This window comes from Eleutherodactylus coqui, chromosome 11 (assembly GCF_035609145.1).
Source record: "Eleutherodactylus coqui strain aEleCoq1 chromosome 11, aEleCoq1.hap1, whole genome shotgun sequence".
Classification (NCBI taxonomy): domain Eukaryota; kingdom Metazoa; phylum Chordata; class Amphibia; order Anura; family Eleutherodactylidae; genus Eleutherodactylus; species Eleutherodactylus coqui.
Genome location: NC_089847.1, coordinates 5,628,632 through 5,646,835, shown reverse-complemented (window position 1 = coordinate 5,646,835; position 18,204 = coordinate 5,628,632). Strand labels below are relative to the sequence as shown.

The window sequence follows — 18,204 nt, the reverse complement described above, 5'->3', positions numbered from 1 at the left end:
AGGAGGGAGAAGCATTCCCAGAGAGGTGAAACCGCGCCACCTTCCGGAGACGAGGAAGAATGTCAGAAGCCGGTAAAGGGAGACGACCTGAGAGGTGACACAGCGCCACCTGCTGGAGAGGAGGGAGAAGTACACCCAGAAAGGAGACACAGCGCCACCTGCCGGAGAGAAAAGAGAAGCATTCCCAGAGAGGTGACACAGCGCCACCTGCTGGAGAGAAAAGAGAAGCATTCCCAGAGAGGTGACACAGCGCCACCTGCCGGAGAGAAAAGAGAAGCATTCCCAGAGAGGTAACACAGCGCCACCTGCTGGAGAGAAAAGAGAAGCATTCCCAGAGAGGTAACACAGCGCCACCTGCAGAGATGAGGGCGAATGTCAGAAGTCGGCAAAGAGGGACGACCTGAGAGGAGTCACAGCGCCACCTGCTGGAAAGGAGGGAGACGTACACCCAGAAAGGAGACACATCGCCACCTGTCGGAGAGAAAAGTGAAGCACACCCAGAGAGGTGACACAGCGCCACCTGCCAGAGACGAGGACGAATGACAGAAACCGGCAAAGGTAGACGACCTGAGAGGAGTCACAACGCCACCTGCTGGAAAGAAAAGAGAAGCATTCCCACAGAGGTGACACAGCGCCACCTGCCGGAGACGAGGATGAATGTCAGAAGCCGGCAGATACAAGGAGATGACCTGAGAGGAGTCACAGCGCCACCTGCTGGAGAGGAGGGAGAAACACACCCAGAAAGGAGACACAGCGCCACCTGCCAGAGACGAGGAGGAATGTCAAAAGCCAGCAAAGGGAGACAACCTGAGAGGAGTCACAGCGCCACCTGCTGGAGAGAAGTGATAAGTACACCCAGAAAGGAGACACAGCGCCACCTGCCGGAGAGAAACGTGAAGCACACCCAGAGAGGTGACACAGCGCCACCATCTGGAGACAGGGACGACTGCCAGAAGACAGTAAAGGGAGTCGGCACCACCTGCTGGAGAGGAAGGAGAAGTACACCCAGAAAGGAGACACAGCGCCACCGGCCGGAAAGAAAAGAGAAGCACACCCAGAGAGGTAACACAGCGCCACCATCTGGAGACAGGGACGACTGTCAGAAGACAGTAAAGGGAGACGGCACCACCTGCTGGAGAGGAAGGAGAAGTACACCCAGAAAGGAGACACAGCGCCACCTGCCGGAGAGAAAAGTGAAGCACACCCAGAGAGGTGACACAGCGCCACCTGCTGGAGACGAGGACGACTGTCAGAAGCCGGCAGATACAAGGAGACGACCTGAGACGAGTCATAGCGCCATCTGCCGGAGAGGAGGGAGAAGTACACCCAGAAAGGAGACATAGCGCCACCTGCTGGAGAGAAAAGAGAAGCACACCCAGAGAGGATACACAGCGCCACCTGCCGGAGACGAGGACGAATGTCAGAAGCCGGCAAAGGTAAACAACCTGAGAGGAGTCACAGTGCCACCTGCAGGAGAGGGGGGAGAAGTACACCCAGAAAGGAGACACAGCGCCACCTGCCGGAGAGAAAAGAGAAGCACACCCAGAGAGGTGACAGCGCCACCTGCCGGAGACAAGGACAACTGTCAGAAGCCGGCAGATACAAGGAGACGATCTGAGAGGAGTCACAGCACCATCTGCCGGAGAAGATCGAGAAGCACACCCAGAGAGGTGACACAGCGCCACCTGCTGGAGACGAGGACGACTGTCAGAAGCCGGCAGATACAAGGAGACGACATGAGAGGAGTCACAGCGCCATCTGCTGGCGAAGAGGGAGAAGCACACCCAGAGAGGAGACACAGCGCCACCTGCTGGAGAGAAAAGAGAAGCACACCCAGAGAGGTAACACAGCGCCACCATCTGGAGACAGGGACGACTGTCAGAAGACAGTAAAGGGAGACGGCACCACCTGCTGGAGAGGAAGGAGAAGTACACCCAGAAAGGAGACACAGCGCCACCTGCCGGAGAGAAAAGTGAAGCACACCTAGAGAGGTGACACAGCGCCACCTGCTGGAGACGAGGATGACTGTCAGAAGCCGGCAGATACAAGGAGACGACCTGAGACGAGTCATAGCGCCATCTGCCGGAGAGGAGGGAGAAGTACACCCAGGAAGGAGACATAGCGCCACCTGCTGGAGAGAAAAGAGAAGCACACCCAGAGAGGATACACAGCGCCACCTGCCGGAGACGAGGACGAATGTCAGAAGCCGGCAAAGGTAAACAACCTGAGAGGAGTCACAGTGCCACCTGCAGGAGAGGGGGGAGAAGTACACCCAGAAAGGAGACACAGCGCCACCTGCCGGAGAGAAAAGAGAAGCACACCCAGAGAGGTGACACAGCGCCACCTGCCGGAGACAAGGACAACTGTCAGAAGCCGGCAGATACAAGGAGACGATCTGAGAGGAGTCACATCGCCATCTGCCGGAGAAGATCGAGAAGCACACCCAGAGAGGTGACACAGCGCCACCTGCCGGAGACGAGGCTGAATATCAGAAGCCGGCAGATATAAGACGTCGGCCTGAGAGGAGACACAGCGCCACTTGCTGGATGAAGAGGAAAGGACAGAGATAAAAAAATACAGAAGACCACCCAGGACCGAGCAGACGCTGTTCCGTTTATACGGGGATCTCGAAGTGTGGACACACCTGTAGAGAATGAAGAAGGTTCAGCAGACGCTGATGCAATATATTAGCCGTTTCACCAACATGACCGCATTTTGAATGCCGCCATCTTGGATTTCACTATAGTTTTCGCAGTGGGAGGTCGGTGTATCAGACTGCGGCTTCTGGCTACCGCAATGTTCTCCGTTCTCGCGGTAACGCGGTGATGTCTCTACATTACAGCGGTGTGACGGCGTTCTCACGCAGAACGTGTTGGGACCGCCCTAATGTCCGGTGAACGAGGCCCGCGTGTCCGCCGCCCACAGCGCCGCCGACCAACTAACATCAAGACTCCAAGAAGATTCTGGCTCTGAGAAACCAAAACGATGAATGACCATAGGAGATGAATCCAAGATGGCCGTCATGTCGGTGTCCAGCCGGTCTTTTCCCTCTCCCGCAGCTCTTATGCAAGTCGCCGGCTGCCCAACCATTTTCATTTTATATGATCTTTTCCACACTTTTAAGACCGCCCCCCCTCCCTCTGTATATCTGACACACACACACACACTGCACCTTACCGTTCTCTGCTCATACGCAGACTGCAGCTCTGGATGTGACCGGAGGATAGGCCATGGTGTAACAGCAGTATAGTAGCTGCAGCTCTGGATGTGACTGGAGGATAAGCCATAGTGTAACAGCAGTATAGTAGCTGCAGCTCTGGATGTGACCTGAGGATAGGCCATGGTGTAACAGCAGTATAGTAGCTGCAACTCTGGATGTGACTGGAGGATAAGCCATGGTGTAACAGCGGTATAGTAGCTGCAGCTCTGGATGTGACCTGAGGATAGGCCATGGTGTAACAGCAGTATAGTAGCTGCAGCTCTGGATGTGACCGGAGGATAAGACATGATGTAACACCAGTATAGTAGCTGCAGCTCTGGATGTGACCTGAGGATAGGCCATGGTGTAACAGCGGTATAGTAGCTGCAGCTCTGGATGTGACCTGAGGATAGACCATGGTGTAACAGCGGTATAGTAGCTGCAGCTCTGGATGTGACTGGGGGATAAGCCATGGTGTAACAGCAGTATAGTAGCTGCAGCTCTGGATGTGACCAGAGGATAAGACATGGTGTAACAGCGGTATAGTAGCTGCAGCTCTGGATGTGACTGGGGGATAAGCCATGGTGTAACAGCAGTATAGTAGCTGCAGCTCTGGATGTGACCGGAGGATAAGACATGGTGTAAATGTTTTATCTCAATACTATCTCTAAAAACCCCAAAATAAATAATAAAAAAAAAATAATCGCTATATGTTGTATTTTTTCGTCTCCCTCGGAACGCATCGCCGTTGTTTTCACTGGGACAGTCAAACACATTGTGCGCCGTGTGATCAAGTGCGATGTGATGTCTGCAATTGAAATCCATGGGAAACCCTTGCGGATCCTCCGATGCGCGTGAAACAAACGCCAGACAATCCGAATTTCAGAGAAGTGATGCGAGGCGTTTTTGCATGACAATCGCCTCACATCTGCGGGGGGGGGGGGGGGGGGGGGGGCGGGTTACTCAGCCCAATACCGGACTCACCCGTGTGAAGGTAGTATAAGGAGAGTATGAGTGAGATGATGATTAGGAGGGGAGGTGCCCTTTAAGTGTCACAGGGGGACGATTTCTGGTGGTGATCCGGTTGTCATCTCTCTTCTTCTCTTTGTACATAGAGCTGTTGCGGCTCCCCTATGAGGACACACCTAATGCTTCATGTGGCGTTTGTGCCCTGTGTATGAAGCCCCCCCCTCCTGGTCTTTGAAGCCCCCTTATGTAGTCAGACACCCCCGTTCCCCCCTCCTGCCCCTGCAGATTCTGCACTCAGGTCTCTGAAGCCCCTCTGTGTAGTCAGACACCCCCATTCCCCCCGCCTGCACCTGCAGACTCTGCACTTAGGTCTCTGAAGCCCCTTAACGTGGTCAGACACCCCCATTCCCCCTGCCTGCACCTGCAGACTCTGCACTCAGGTCTCTGAAGCCCCTCTGTGTAGTCCGACACCCCCATTTCCCTCGCCTGCACCTGCAGACTCTGCACTCAGGTCTCTGAAGCCCCTCTGTGTAGTCAGACACCCCCATTCCCCCTGCCTGCACCTGCAGATTCTGCACTCAGGTCTCTGAAGCCCCTCTATGTAGTCAGACACCCCCGTTCCCCCCTCCTGCCCCTGCAGATTCTGCACTCAGGTCTCTGAAGCCCCTCTGTGTAGTCAGACACCCCCATTCCCCTCGCCTGCACCTGCAGACTCTGCACTCAGGTCTCTGAAGCCCCTGTGTAGTCAGACACCCCCATTCCCCCCGCCTGCACCTGCAGACTCTGCACTCAGGTCTCTGAAGCCCCTCTGTGTAGTCGGACACCCCCATTCCCCCCGCCTGCACCTGCAGACTCTGCACTCAGGTCTCTGAAGCCCCTCTGTGTAGTCAGACACCCCCATTCCCCTCGCCTGCACCTGCAGACTCTACACTAAGGTCTCTCAAGCCCCTCTGTGTAGTCAGACACCCCCATTCCCCCCACCTGCACCTGCAGACTCTGCACCCAGGTCTCTGAAGCCCCTCTGTGTAGTCAGACACCCCCATTCCCCCCACCTGCACCTGCAGACTCTGCACTCAGGTCTCTGAAGCCCCTCTGTGTAGTCAGACACCCCCATTCCCCCCGCCTGCACCTGCAGACTCTGCACTCAGGTCTCTGAAGCCCCTCTGTGTAGTCAGACACCCCCATTCCCCTCGCCTGCACCTGCAGACTCTGCACTCAGGTCTCTGAAGCCCCTCTGGGTAGTCAGACACCCCCATTCCCCCCGCCTGCACCTGCAGACTCTGCACTCAGGTCTCTGAAGCCCTTCTGTGTAGTCAGACACCCCCATTCCCCCCGCCTGTACCTGCAGACTCTGCACTCAGGTCTCTGAAGCCCTTCTGTGTAGTCAGACACCCCCATTCCCCCCGCCTGCACCTGCAGACTCTGCACTCAGGTCTCTGAAGCCCCTCTGTGTAGTCAGACACCCCCATTCCCCCCGCCTGTACCTGCAGACTCAGACTCCACACTCAGGATTGGTCATTTTATTCATTCTTTGGTAGAACAGGTAAAACAAGCAAAACTCAGAAAGAAATGAGAATCCAGGATCCACTCTGCGGAAAACCCAAATGAGGAGGCCTCTAAACCCAGGGCGGCGGGTATCTATGTGAGAGCAGCCAGGGGGGAGACCCAAGGGTACGAGGTGTGGAGGGGAACTATTCATAGAAACAGCCTGGGACTAGACACCAGAGGGCGCCAGAGAAAGGGCCTGCGGCAGGGGGTAAGTGAGGTCCCTGCCGGCTTATCACCGCAATAGGATCGGTAAATTAGAGTGAGGGGAACCTGGCAGATGGTGCGGCCCTCACTCTGCTGTCTCTTCTATACGACCCTCTGACAGCTCCGATCTCTCTGTGCCATGATGTCTCTCACATCCTGGTAGTCTCTCCCCTGTCTCTCAATGGTGGGGGGTGGGGCAGGATACAGGAGCGCAGTGCAGTGAGAGTGAGCAGTGGGGCCCCCTAGTTACTTCAAGGTGGTCGAGTCATTGCAGAGTACAATCTCCAGCTCCTTGCGGTAGAGGCGTCCGGCGTCACACAGCGACATGATGCTCTGGCGATAGCCGGTCAGGCTTTGAATATTCATTTCCTGCAACAAGAGAAGAGAATCATGGGAGAGCGGAGGTGACGGACAGCCATCGAGGTGATAGACGGCTGTCGATGTGTCGGACAGCCATCAAAGTGTGTGGGGCAGCGGATGAGGTGTCAGGTGGCAGTCAAGGTGGCAAGTGGTGGTCAAGGTGGCAGGAACATGTTGAGATGTCAGGCAGTGGGTCGGGTGCTGGGCAAAGGTCAATGTGGCTTGCAGTGTCAGCCAAAAGTCAAAGTGACAGTTGGTGGTCAAAGTGGCAGGCGGTCGTCACGGTGACAGGAAGATGCTGAAGTATCAGGCAGTGGACCATGTAACAAGCAGAGATTGAGGTGTGAGGCACAGGTCAAGGTGGAAAGAAGATGTTAAGGGGACAGGCAGAGGTTGAGGTGTAGGACATATGTCAAGGTGTCAGGTGGTGATTGAGGTGACAGACAGTGGCCAAGGTCACAGGAAGATGCTGAGCTGTCAGGTAATGGACCAGGTGACAGGCGGTTGTCAAAGTGACAGGCGGTGGTTGAGGTGGCAGTCAAGGTGACGGGGGTGGGGGGGTTACATTGATTCTTCATCGTTCTGACATCTCCTTGTAGAGTTCTTGGCCGGTCACATCTCTGCCCCCTCCCGTTTCCTTCCTCTGCACCAGTCGCAGCAGTTCCTTGTGTTATTAGGTCACCATCACCCCCATCTTACCTGAGGTCACCCCATTATCTGTCCCCTCAGTAACTTACCTTCTTGTTTTTGTCAAAGAAGTCCTTCAGTAAGGCGTCCAGCTCCTGCTCGTCAATGTACCCGTTTCTGTCCTAAAACCAGAGTCACAGGTCAGAGGTCATGCCCCAGTAGGCCCCGCCCCATACCTCGCTCAGCCTCATCACTATTACCTTATCGTAGAAGTTAAATATTGCGTTGAACTCCTCGCAGCTGAGCTTCATACCCTGGGGGACAACAGGACAACGGTTGAGTCCAGGTAATAACCCGTCACATCCACACCTGCAGGCTTCACGCCACAGACATCACTATCGCCCCCTACAGGAGAGATCTACAAGCTCCGACAACGCAGACCAATATTCCAGGGAAGGTACTATTCTCCAGTACAAGCAGCGAGGCCATCCCTATACACAAATACATCTCTGGGAGAGCAGAGTGACAACCAATATGGCTGCCATGACAGCTGTCCCAGGTGTGATGAGGATTTCTCAAATGGCATCAACAGCAGAAGCCAAAATCGCACTGCGCTGTAAGAGGGATCCCCTGAACGGATGGAACACAAAGGGATCTGCCTACCTGAAATTTCAGTAAGAAGTTCTCCTGCACAGGGAGCAGCCTGGAATACAGAATATAGTCATCAGCATGTGGCACAATCAGCGTTATTATTAACCCCTTGAGGACCAAGCGCAGTAAATATATGGGGCTTGGTCCTCCGCTTTAATCCCTGCCGATAGCAGATGTATGGCGTGGTATTAAAGCCTCTGCTCCTGCAATCAAGCTGAAGCAAGTCAGGCCCTTGGCTGTAAGACACAGCTGAGGACCCAGAGGAGAAGGGGGAAGCCGTTTTTAACAGCTTCTGCCTTTTCCTTTCCTAGGTACATGGTGCTCAATGAGCGCTATGTACTAAAAAGTGAAAGTGGATGTATTATTTCCACTATGTGACCCGGCAATCAAGTGACCGCCGGGTCCCCCTGTTACAGCAGAGCTGCAGGATCCTAGCAGACCCTGACCAGCTCTGTTAGTGACTGATGTCACTACAGCAGAATGTATGCAAATAAGCAAAATGGAACAATATGTCTGCAGCGCCACCTATTGGATGACTGCAAACCAATGTCCGACCCTTCATACAGGTCTTTGGAACAATGATTAGGAATTGAAAACAAAACCAGAATCCATCCACAGACAGCTGTTTTGGGGTGTTTGCCCCTCATCAGTGTGCAGTAGGATCCTGGCTTGGCTACTGAGAGCCCTTGACGCGAGTTGGGAAGGGTATCTTCACTCCTTAAGGACAGCACCTACAATTCACAATCATTGTTCCAAAGACCTGTATAAAAGGTCGGACATTGATTTGCAAGAATGATGCCGTCCAAGGTGGCGCTGTAGAGGTATTGCTCCATCTTCCTTAGGGAGCATTCAGATGACCGTATATCGGCTGGGTATTCACGCCGGCCGATATACGGCGTCTCTCTCTGCAGGGGGAGGAGGCTGGAAGAGCTGGGAGCAGTGCTCTGAGCTCCCGCCCCCTTTCTGCCTCCTCTCCACTCTCCTGCACTATTTTCAATGAGGAGAGGCTGGGCGGGGTGGAGCTAATTCCAGAAACTTAGCCCCGCCCCCTCCTCTCATTACAAATAGTGCAGAGGGGCGGAGAGGAGGCTGAGAGGGGGCGGGAGCTCTGAGCACTGCTTCCTGCTCTTCCAGCTCTTCCAGCCTTCTCCCTCTGCAGAGAGAGACGCCATATATCGGCCGGCGTGAATACCCAGCCGATATACGGTCGTCTGAATGCGCCCTTATTTGCATATATTTCCCAGAGGAGCTTGCATGGCCTCATAAGTCTCCTGACTCACCTTCTAGGTGTCTCCTTAAGGAGTGACGATACTCCTCCCAACTATAGGAAAGGTTTTCCCCTGTAACTGGGGCTCCTATGGATGCCCCAGCTACAGTGTGTTCCTCATTTTGTTTTGCATGTTTTGACATATAATATGTATAGTTTTGGATTACACGGCGACGGTTTGGGTTATTTTCTTTTTTATGTATATATTTTTATTTTATTTTGAAACTTTTACATTTATTTTTGTAATTATGTTTTTTCCTTCTATGTCCCCCATGACTTTATATAAGACCTCTCTGGGTCAGTCACATTGTCTTATTTTATGTCAAAACGTCCAAAACAAAATGAGGAACTCATTACCATACTTTATTTTAGCGTAAATATACTAATTAAAAAAAACAATTGTAAATCTTAAAAATCATTTTTTTAAACTTTTTACCCCCAGTAAAACTAAAAAACAGTAAAAGAGTCACTAAAAAAGATATATAAAATAGCCCTATATGTCACGGAAAAAAAATGCAGCAAAAATAATTTTGGCAGCTGAAAGAAAAAAAAAAAATAGGCCAGTAAAAACACCACATGGGTAAAATTCCTCAAAAGTGTCTGGTCCTTAAGTGGTTAAAAGGGGTCTGTTCCTTTAATAGATCAATTATCATTGTAACAGTCCTGATCTCTAGAGGGCGCCCTTTAGGCTGCTTTTACACGAGAGCTAGCAGCTGCTAGTGCTCACGTTTTCCGGATGACTGCCGGGCTGCAGGTCCAGCCTGCCAATTACTACTATTACATGAGTGTTAACAGCGGGTAAAAGCACTAACTGACGCCCAGCAATTATCAGGAAAATGTGAGCACTAGCTGCTACCGGTTGCGCTCGTATATTAGCGGCCTTAGACTTCATTCACACGGGCGCAACGATTATCGGCCAGTCGAAAATTGCGTAATCGAGAGGCAGGGGGGAAGGAAGGGGGTGTATGGGGGTTGGTTTAGCTCTGCTATTACCCCACCCACTCTCTGACACCCCTTGCTGGCTTACAACAAGGGGAGGGGGTGGGAGCTTAGCAAAACTAGTCCCTCCCTCTCTCCACTCCAGCCTATGGGAGCTGCCAGCAAGGGGAATGGGGCGGGACTTTAGCACACTAGCCCCCGCCCCATCCCCTCCCATTGCAGACAGCGGGAGAGGGGGAAGAGAAGGGGGATGGAGTTTAGCAGTCACGCTGCTAAACTCCCTCCCACCTCTCTTCTCCGGCAGCTGTCTTAGGCTCCACAGGAGTCTATGGCAGCGGCAGCCGTATTCCTGACGTAGATAGTTCCAGAACTATCTTTTCTGGACGACATAAAAACATCTGGCCGGAATGCGCACCTATCTTTGCTAGTCAGACGTTTAGACGTATCGGGAATACGCCCATCTGAACTGATGCATTGGAAACCAATGCATCAGATGGGTAGCGTATATCAGCCGGCTGTAAAAACGTGGACGATATACGCTAGTGTGAAGGAGCTCTTAGTATGGAGCCTTAACACTAATTACAGCCTCTTGTTACCTGGACATCTCAGACAGGCAGAGCTTCCCGTCTCCATTTAGGTCAAACATGCGGAGCTGCAAGACAAAGAATTAGAGTGTGAGCTCACAGGCTCAGGATACACGTGCCAACCTCACACTGCACATTAGATAAAGCAACCACAAAGATTCTGCTGCACAATATACATAAATAGTGAACCGTCACTCTTTGTACTGGAGTTGTACTTTCTATAATATGGCTGTACGCTCTACAGTCAGGGTGTACTCACTATGATATGGGTATATTCACTATAGTCTGGGTTGTACTCTCTATAGTATGAGTTGTACTATCTATGATCAGATTGTACTCTCTATAGTCTGGGTGTACACTCTATGGTCTAGGTGTACTCTCTATGGTCAGATTATACTCTCTATAGTCTTGGTGTACACTCTATGGTCTGGGTGTACTCTCTATGGTCTGGGTTGCATTGTCTACAGTTGGGGTGTACTCTTTATACTCAAATTGTATTTACTATAGTCTGGGTGTATTCTCCATAGTCTGGGTTGTACTCTCTCTAGTCAAATTATCGTCTGGGTTGTTCTATCTATAGTAATAGTTGTACTTTCTATGGTCTGATTGTACTCTCTATAGTCTGGGGGTATTCTCTATAGTCTGGGGGTATTCTCTATAGTCTGGGGGTACCCTCTATAGTCTGGTGTACTCACTATGGTCAAGTTGTACTCTCTATAGTTGGGTGTCCTCACTATGGTTAGGTTGTACTCACTATGGTCTGGGTGTACCCTCTATAGTCGGGTGTACTCACAATAGTCTGGGTGTACCCTCTATAGTCGGGTGTACTCACTATAGTCTGGGCGTACCCTCTATAAACGGGTATACTCACTATAGTCTGGGCGTACCCTCTATAGTCTGGGTGTACTCACTATAGTCTGGGTGTACCCACTATAGTCTGGGTGTACCCACTATAGTCTGGGTGTACCCACTATAGTCTGGGTGTACCCTCTATAGTCTGGGTGTCCTCACTATGGTCAGGTTGTACCCACTATGGTCAGGCTGTACCCACTATGGTCTGGGTGTACCCACTATGGTCGGGTGTACTCACTATGGTCTAGGTGTACCCTCTATAGTCTGTGTGTACCCTCTATAGTCTAGGTGTACCCTCTATAGTCTAGGTGTACCCTCTATAGTCTAGGTGTACCCTCTATAGTCTAGGTGTACCCTCTATAGTCTAGGTGTACCCTCTATAGTCTAGGTGTACCCTCTATAGTCTGATTGTACTTCCTATAGTAGGGTGTACTCACTATAGTCTGGGTGTACTTACTATAGTCTGGTGTACTTACTATAGTCGGGTGTACCCTCTATAGTCGGGTGTACCCTCTATAGTCGGGTGTACCCTCTATAGTCGGGTGTACCCTCTATAGTCTGGGTGTACCCTCTATAGTCTGGGTGTACCCTCTATAGTCTGGGTGTACCCTCTATAGTCTGGGTGTACCCTCTATAGTCTGGGTGTACCCTCTATAGTCGGGTGTACTTACTATAGTCGGGTGTACTTACTATAGTCTGGGTGTACCCTCTATAGTCTGATTGTACTTCCTATAGTCAGGTGTACTCACTATAGTCTGGGTGTACGCTCTATAGTCTGGGTGTACCCTCTATAGTCTGGGTGTACCCTCTATAGTCTGGGTGTACCCTCTATAGTCTGGGTGTACTCACTATAGTCTGATTGTACTTCAGATAGTAGGGTGTACTCACTATAGTCTGGGTGTACTTACTTTAGTCGGCTGTACCCTCTATAGTCGGCTGTACCCTCTATAGTCGGCTGTACCCTCTATAGTCTGGGTGTACCCTCTATAGTCTGGGTGTACCCTCTATAGTCTGGGTGTACCCTCTATAGTCGAGTGTACTTCCTATAGTCGGGTGTACTTACTATAGTCGGGTGTACTTACTATAGTCGGGGTGTACCCTCTATAGTCTGATTGTACTTCCTATAGTCAGGTGTACGCTCTATAGTCTGTGTGTACCCTCTATAGTCTAGGTGTACCCTCTATAGTCTAGGTGTACCCTCTATAGTCTAGGTGTACCCTCTATAGTCTAGGTGTACCCTCTATAGTCTAGGTGTACCCTCTATAGTCTAGGTGTACCCTCTATAGTCTAGGTGTACCCTCTATAGTCTAGGTGTACTCACTATAGTCTGATTGTACTTCCTATAGTAGGGTGTACTTACTATAGTCTGGTGTACCTCTATAGTCGGGTGTACCCTCTATAGTCGGGTGTACCCTCTATAGTCTGGGTGTACCCTCTATAGTCTGGGTGTACCCTCTATAGTCTGGGTGTACCCTCTATAGTTGAGTGTACTTCCTATAGTCGGGTGTACTTCCTATAGTCGGGTGTACTTACTATAGTCTGGGTGTACTTACTATAGTCTGGGTGTACCCTCTATAGTCTGATTGTACTTCCTATAGTCAGGTGTACTCACTATAGTCTGGGTGTACGCTCTATAGTCTGGGTGTACCCTCTATAGTCTGGGTGTACCCTCTATAGTCTGGGTGTACTCACTATAGTCTGGGTGTACTCATGGAGTTTCTTTTCATCGAATGGTCGGTTTGCTTTTTTCAGCAGATCAGATAGGAATCCCTGGAAGTATCAGAGGAGAAACTTCATGAGATAAATGATATGAATGTAGGGCAGTTATTACATGGCGGGACATGGGGTAATTATTATATTAGGGCAGAATCCATCTAGTAGAGACGTTACCTGGGTGTATGATCCTACAGCACTCACCAGTGAGGGGCTCCCATCCCACCAGCCTGCTTCCATCATGTTCTCACCTTTAGTTCGTTGGCTTCGATGTAGCCGCTTCTGTCTGTGTCGTATTTCCTCCAAGCCTGAAATATTAGTAATAAATCAGTTATCTAACTCACCACATCGAGGAGGGTAACAGAACGGTGCAGCAGAAGGGAGTATGTGCTGGGGGAGTGCAGTGTGATATAGCAGAGGTGAGTGCGTGCAGGGAACGGTGCAGTGTGGTGTAGCAGAGTGGAGTGTGTACAGGTGTAGTGTAGTGTGATATAGTAGAGCTGAGTGTGTGCAGTGTGGTGTAGCAGAGGTGAGTGTGTACAGGTGGAGTGTAGTGTAGTATAGTAGAGGTGAGTGTGTGCAGGTAAGTGTGCATTGTGGTGTAGCAGAAGGGAGTGTGTACAGGTTAGTACAGTGTGATGTGTCACTTACCTCCATAAACTCAGTGCTGGATCCGGCGTGTTGTCTGAAGCAGAGCAAGAAATTTTCTTCTGTTGGAAGAATCTGTGCCAACTGCGAGGAGAAGACAGAGAAGAAGCTGACACACTGGCACGAGGCTGGCGCTGCCGCTGTACTCAGCACTGGGTGAACGCCTGATGACACTCCGACACTTCTCTGATCTCACCGCCCCAGTTGGTGGCCCCATCTGGAGCCGCACGCCGTGGTCCTGGTAATAATGGACGCCCCCTGCAGAGCACTCACCTCGGACATCTCGATGCGACCATCTGCGTTCTTGTCGTACTTCTGCATGAACTCTTTCAGCTTCTCCCCGATGTTGATGCTGGATCCTTCCTAATGACGGAGCAGGAGAGAGTCAGATGACAGTGTGGGGAGGGCAGAGCCTGATCCCCATGACTGAGGGGGCACACCTGGAGTTGGGAAAGCTGGGTGCCTGCAATGGCGGCCATATAGTACCCAGCTTTCCCAGGAGCAGAAGATTAGATGACTCCAGGGCCCCCAGTCGCTGTAGGGCTTCTTACCACTCCGGCTCCTCTCCTTGCAGTCTCCAGCTCCTGGAAGAAGTTCTCCAGCTCCTTCCCTTCAATGTAGCCATTTCCTGGAGGGAGAAGCGAGGACAATGTCACCATCAGGTCCGCTCCACCTGCACCACCTCTTGTGACAGTACAAAGACAAGTGACAAATCCCCGGCCACAATCTGACAGCACTCCCCACCAGCACATGTACCGCCTGCAGGCAGCTGAGATCTGCGGAGCTGTTTGCAGGGGACACAGTAGATTCCCCCTCCATGACTATATAGTGGATCTCTTGGGTTGATCACTTGATGACCCCGCATACAGCGCCCCAGATCTCAGCTTTCCTTGTGGTTTGCTGCAGTCTCGGCAGGATTTCCAGGGTTTGAGCGCAGTTAACCCTCTCTTTGCTGGTTCGCTGTCAGCAGATGTGATGGATCTGACAGCAGGGAGGAGGAAGCGGAGAAAGGAGACAAGAGGCGCAGAGCGAGTGAGCGGAGGTGGGGTGGGGGGTGAATCCTGGGGGCACAAGAGACCATCATAGCAGAAGAGAGCCCACAGGTTAGAAGAATTTTCTGGGGGACACCCTGGGCAGTATTTGTGGTGATATTTGAGCACACATAGGGTACGTTTCTGGGATAAGGGTCATATCTTGGGAACACTCTGGGGCAGTATTTGGGGTGACAGTCTGGGGGAAATGCTGAGCTAATATTTGCGGTGACAATCTGAGGTAATATTTGGGGGTGACAGTCTGGGGGACACCCTGGGGTAATATTTGGGGTGACAATCTGGGGATACTTTGGGGTAGTATTTTGGGTCACAGTCTGGGGGACACTCTGAGGTAATATTTGGGGGTGACAGTCTGGGGGACACCCTGGGGTAATATTTGGGGTGACAGTCTGGGGGACACCCTGGGGTAATATTTGGGGGTGACAGTCTGGGGAAACTCTGAGCTAATATTTGGGGGTGACAGTTTGCGGGACACCCTGGGGTAATATTTGGGGTGACAGTTTGCGGGACACCCTGAGGTAATATTTGGGGGTGACAGTCTGGGGATACTCTGGGGTAATATTTGGGGTGACAGTCTGGGGGACACCCTGGGGTAATATTTAGGGGTGACAGTCTGGGGATACTCTGGGGCAGTATTTGGGGTGACAGTCTGGGGGACACTCTGGGGCAGTATTTGGAGTGACAGTCTGGGGATACTCTGGGGTAGTATTTGGGGTCACAGTCTGGGGTAATATTTGGGGTGACAGTCTGGGGATACTCTGGGGTAATATTTGGGGTGGCAGTCTGGGGGACACTCTGGGGTAATATTTGGGGTGGCAGTCTGGGGGACACTCTGGGGTAATATTTGGGGTGGCAGTCTGGGGGACACTCTGGGGCAGTATTTGGAGTGACAGTCTGGGGGACACCCTGGGGTAATATTTGGAGTGACAGTCTGGGGGACACCCTGGGGTAATATTTGGAGTGACAGTCTGGGGGACACTCTGGGGTAATATTTGGGGTGACAGTCTGGGGGACACTCTGGGGCAGTGTTTGAGGTGACAGTCTGGGGGACACTCTGGGGTAATATTTGGGGTGACAGTCTGGGGGACACCCTGGGGTAATATTTGGAGTGACAGTCTGGGGGACACTCTGGGGTAATATTTGGGGTGACAGTCTGGGGGACACTCTGGGGCAGTGTTTGAGGTGACAGTCTGGGGGACACTCTGGGGTAATATTTGGGATGACAGTCTGGGGGACACTGGGGCAGTATTTGGGGTGACAGTCTTGTGGACACTCTGGGGCAGTATTTGGGGTGACAGTCTGGGGCACACTCTGGGGTAATATTTGGGGTGACAGTCTGGGGGACACTCTGGGGTAATATTTGGGGTGACAGTCTGGAGATACTCTGGGGTAATATATGGGGTGACAGTCTGGGGGACACTGGGGCAGTATTTGGGGTGACAGTCTTGTGGACACTCTGGGGCAGTATTTGGGGTGACAGTCTGGGGGACACTCTGGGGTAATATTTGGGGTGACAGTCTGGGGATACTTTGGGGTAATATATGGGGTGACAGTCTGGGGGATACACTCGGCTAGTATTTGGTGATCCAGCAGGTACGGGTTGAGACGCAGCTGTGCTCCTGTTTTTGATGTCGCCGCACATTTTCCCTCTGGAACTTCTCGGATCTCAAGCGACTCCTCTCCTCACTTGGGGACTTCGTGTCTTTTCACTACTCGACGAATACGTAAACAAACACAAGGGAAAGCGCGGAGCGAGACGGGCAGGTGAGGAGGGATCAGATGTTTTGTGTGCTGCTTGCCCCAAAGAAGCAAGAGTAAGAGCGCCCCCTGGGGGACAGGTCTCACATCAGCCATCTTCTTGCAGGGAACTCTGTACATCCAGGTAAATACAAGGACCTGCGGCTCCCCATTATATCTCTGCCAGACATCTATCACCCAACATGCTTTACTGCACGGCTCAGAGACGGCAGCCACTTACTGATGCCAAAGTCGCCTCACAAATACCTCTGGAAATAGGGGCTCAATATGCTATTGGGGGTTAAATGTGTGCTATAAAGAAAGAGGTAAGTAGGTGGGTGACTGCTGGTGGCCAATATGGCTTCAGAGGATTCCTGGTATTGGTGATCAAGATGGCGTGGTCCGGTGTCTTGTGGTCTTCTGGCATCGGTGGTCAGGGCGGCACAGTCCAGTGTCCGGAGGACTTCTGGCATTGGTGATCAGGGCGGTACAGTCCAGTGTCTGGAGGACTCCTGGCATTGGTGGTCAGGGCAGCACAGTCCCGTGTCCGGAGGACTCCTGGCATTGGTGGTCAGGGCAGCACAGTCCAGTGTCAGGAGGACTCCTGGCATTGGTGGCCGGGGTGGCACAGTCCAGTGTCAGGAGGACTCCTGGCATTGGTGGCCGGGATGGCACAGTCCAGTGTCCGGAGGACTCCTGGCATTGATAGTCATGGTAGCACAGTCCAGTGTCCAGAGGACTCCTGGCACTGGTGATCAGGGCGGTACAGTCCAGTGTCAGAGGGCTCTTGGTATTGGTGGTCAGAATGACATTGTTCACTTCATTTATTGATGGTCAGTGCAGCATGGTCCAGTGTCCAGAGGATTCCTTTTATTGATGGTCAGGGCGGCACGATCCAATGTCCGGAGGACTCCAGGTATTGTTGATCAAGCTGGAATAGTCCAGTGTCCAGAGAACTCCTGGTATTGGTGGTCAAGGTGGTTCTGGAGGACCTCTGGTTTAGGTAATCAAGCTGGCACAGTCCCGTGTCCAGAAGACTTCTGGCATTGATGGTCAGGGTCCAGTGTCTGGAGTAGTACTGGTATCTGTTATCCAGGTGGCACGCTTCAGTATCCTGTGGACTGCTGGTATTAGTAATGAGTGGCATGGTCCAGTATCCGGAGGACAGTTGGTATAGGTGGTCAAGGCAGCACAGTCCAGTATCCACTATTGGTGGTTAGAGTGGCATGGTCCAGTGTCCTGAGGACTCCTGGAGTCAGTGGTCATTGTGGCATAGTCCAGTGACCAGAAGACTCCTGGTATTGGTGGTCCTAGAGAACACCTGGTTTTGGTGATAAGGGTGGCCTCGGGGGTCTACTGGTTTTGGGGGTCAGGGTGGCATGGTCCAGTGTCCGGAGAACCCCTGACATTTAATATCCAGTTATAGGAGTGCAGTGAGCAGAAAAGAATGATGGCTGGGGAAGACGGGCTCAGAGACAGGGACTTTTAACCCTTTTTTCCCCCCAGGGGGCAGAGTAAAGTTTTGGGGTGGGAGTTGCTCTTACCATCAGAGTCGTAGTGTTTCCATATATCCAGGAACTGGGAGGCGGTGAGCTCGGCCAGGTGCAGGTACAGAGGCTGCTGCTTGTGAGCCATCATTCCCAGTGAGAGCAGCGAGTCACGGAGCTTCGGTGCCTTCTCTCCAGTGATCCCAGATCCACACTGCGCTCCTCCTTTATATACACATCTCCCAGGCTGCAGCGCTGACTGTCACCCACAGAGGGCAGTATTGAGCCACACTCCCTCTAAGTACTGACACAGGGGTGGTGGGTGCCTGGAGCCGCTGCACAGTGAAGGGGGCTTCAGACCACAACA

General features: G+C 52.0%; 1 protein-coding gene across 1 annotated transcript; it reads right to left on the bottom strand.

Annotated features, from left to right (window-relative positions):
- Positions 1-5,687: 5,687 nt before the first annotated feature.
- CALB2 (calbindin 2) lies at positions 5,688-18,021 on the bottom strand. Its single transcript, XM_066582295.1, has 11 exons — positions 17,895-18,021; positions 14,113-14,189; positions 13,835-13,924; positions 13,565-13,645; positions 13,165-13,221; positions 12,893-12,970; positions 10,361-10,416; positions 7,571-7,610; positions 7,168-7,221; positions 7,018-7,089; positions 5,688-6,289 (listed from the first exon to the last, which is right to left on the bottom strand). The coding sequence occupies exons 1-11, from the start codon at positions 17,986-17,988 to the stop codon at positions 6,167-6,169; spliced, it is 822 nt and encodes a 273-aa protein (XP_066438392.1). The 5' UTR covers positions 17,989-18,021; the 3' UTR covers positions 5,688-6,166.
- Between the last annotated feature and the right edge of the window lie 183 nt (positions 18,022-18,204).

What these genes read in the sequence shown, in the direction of transcription:
- CALB2 (XM_066582295.1), bottom strand. Translation starts at nt 17,988, where the DNA reads ATGATGGCTCACAAGCAGCAGCCTCTGTACCTGCACCTGGCCGAGCTC. An exon ending in TCGAAGCCAACGAACTAAAG is followed by an intron (nt 12,971 to 13,164) that starts GTGAGAACATGA and finishes TGATACTTCCAG; the next exon opens with GGATTCCTATCTGATCTGCT. An exon ending in TATTTAACTTCTACGATAAG is followed by an intron (nt 7,090 to 7,167) that starts GTAATAGTGATG and finishes CTCTGGTTTTAG; the next exon opens with GACAGAAACGGGTACATTGA.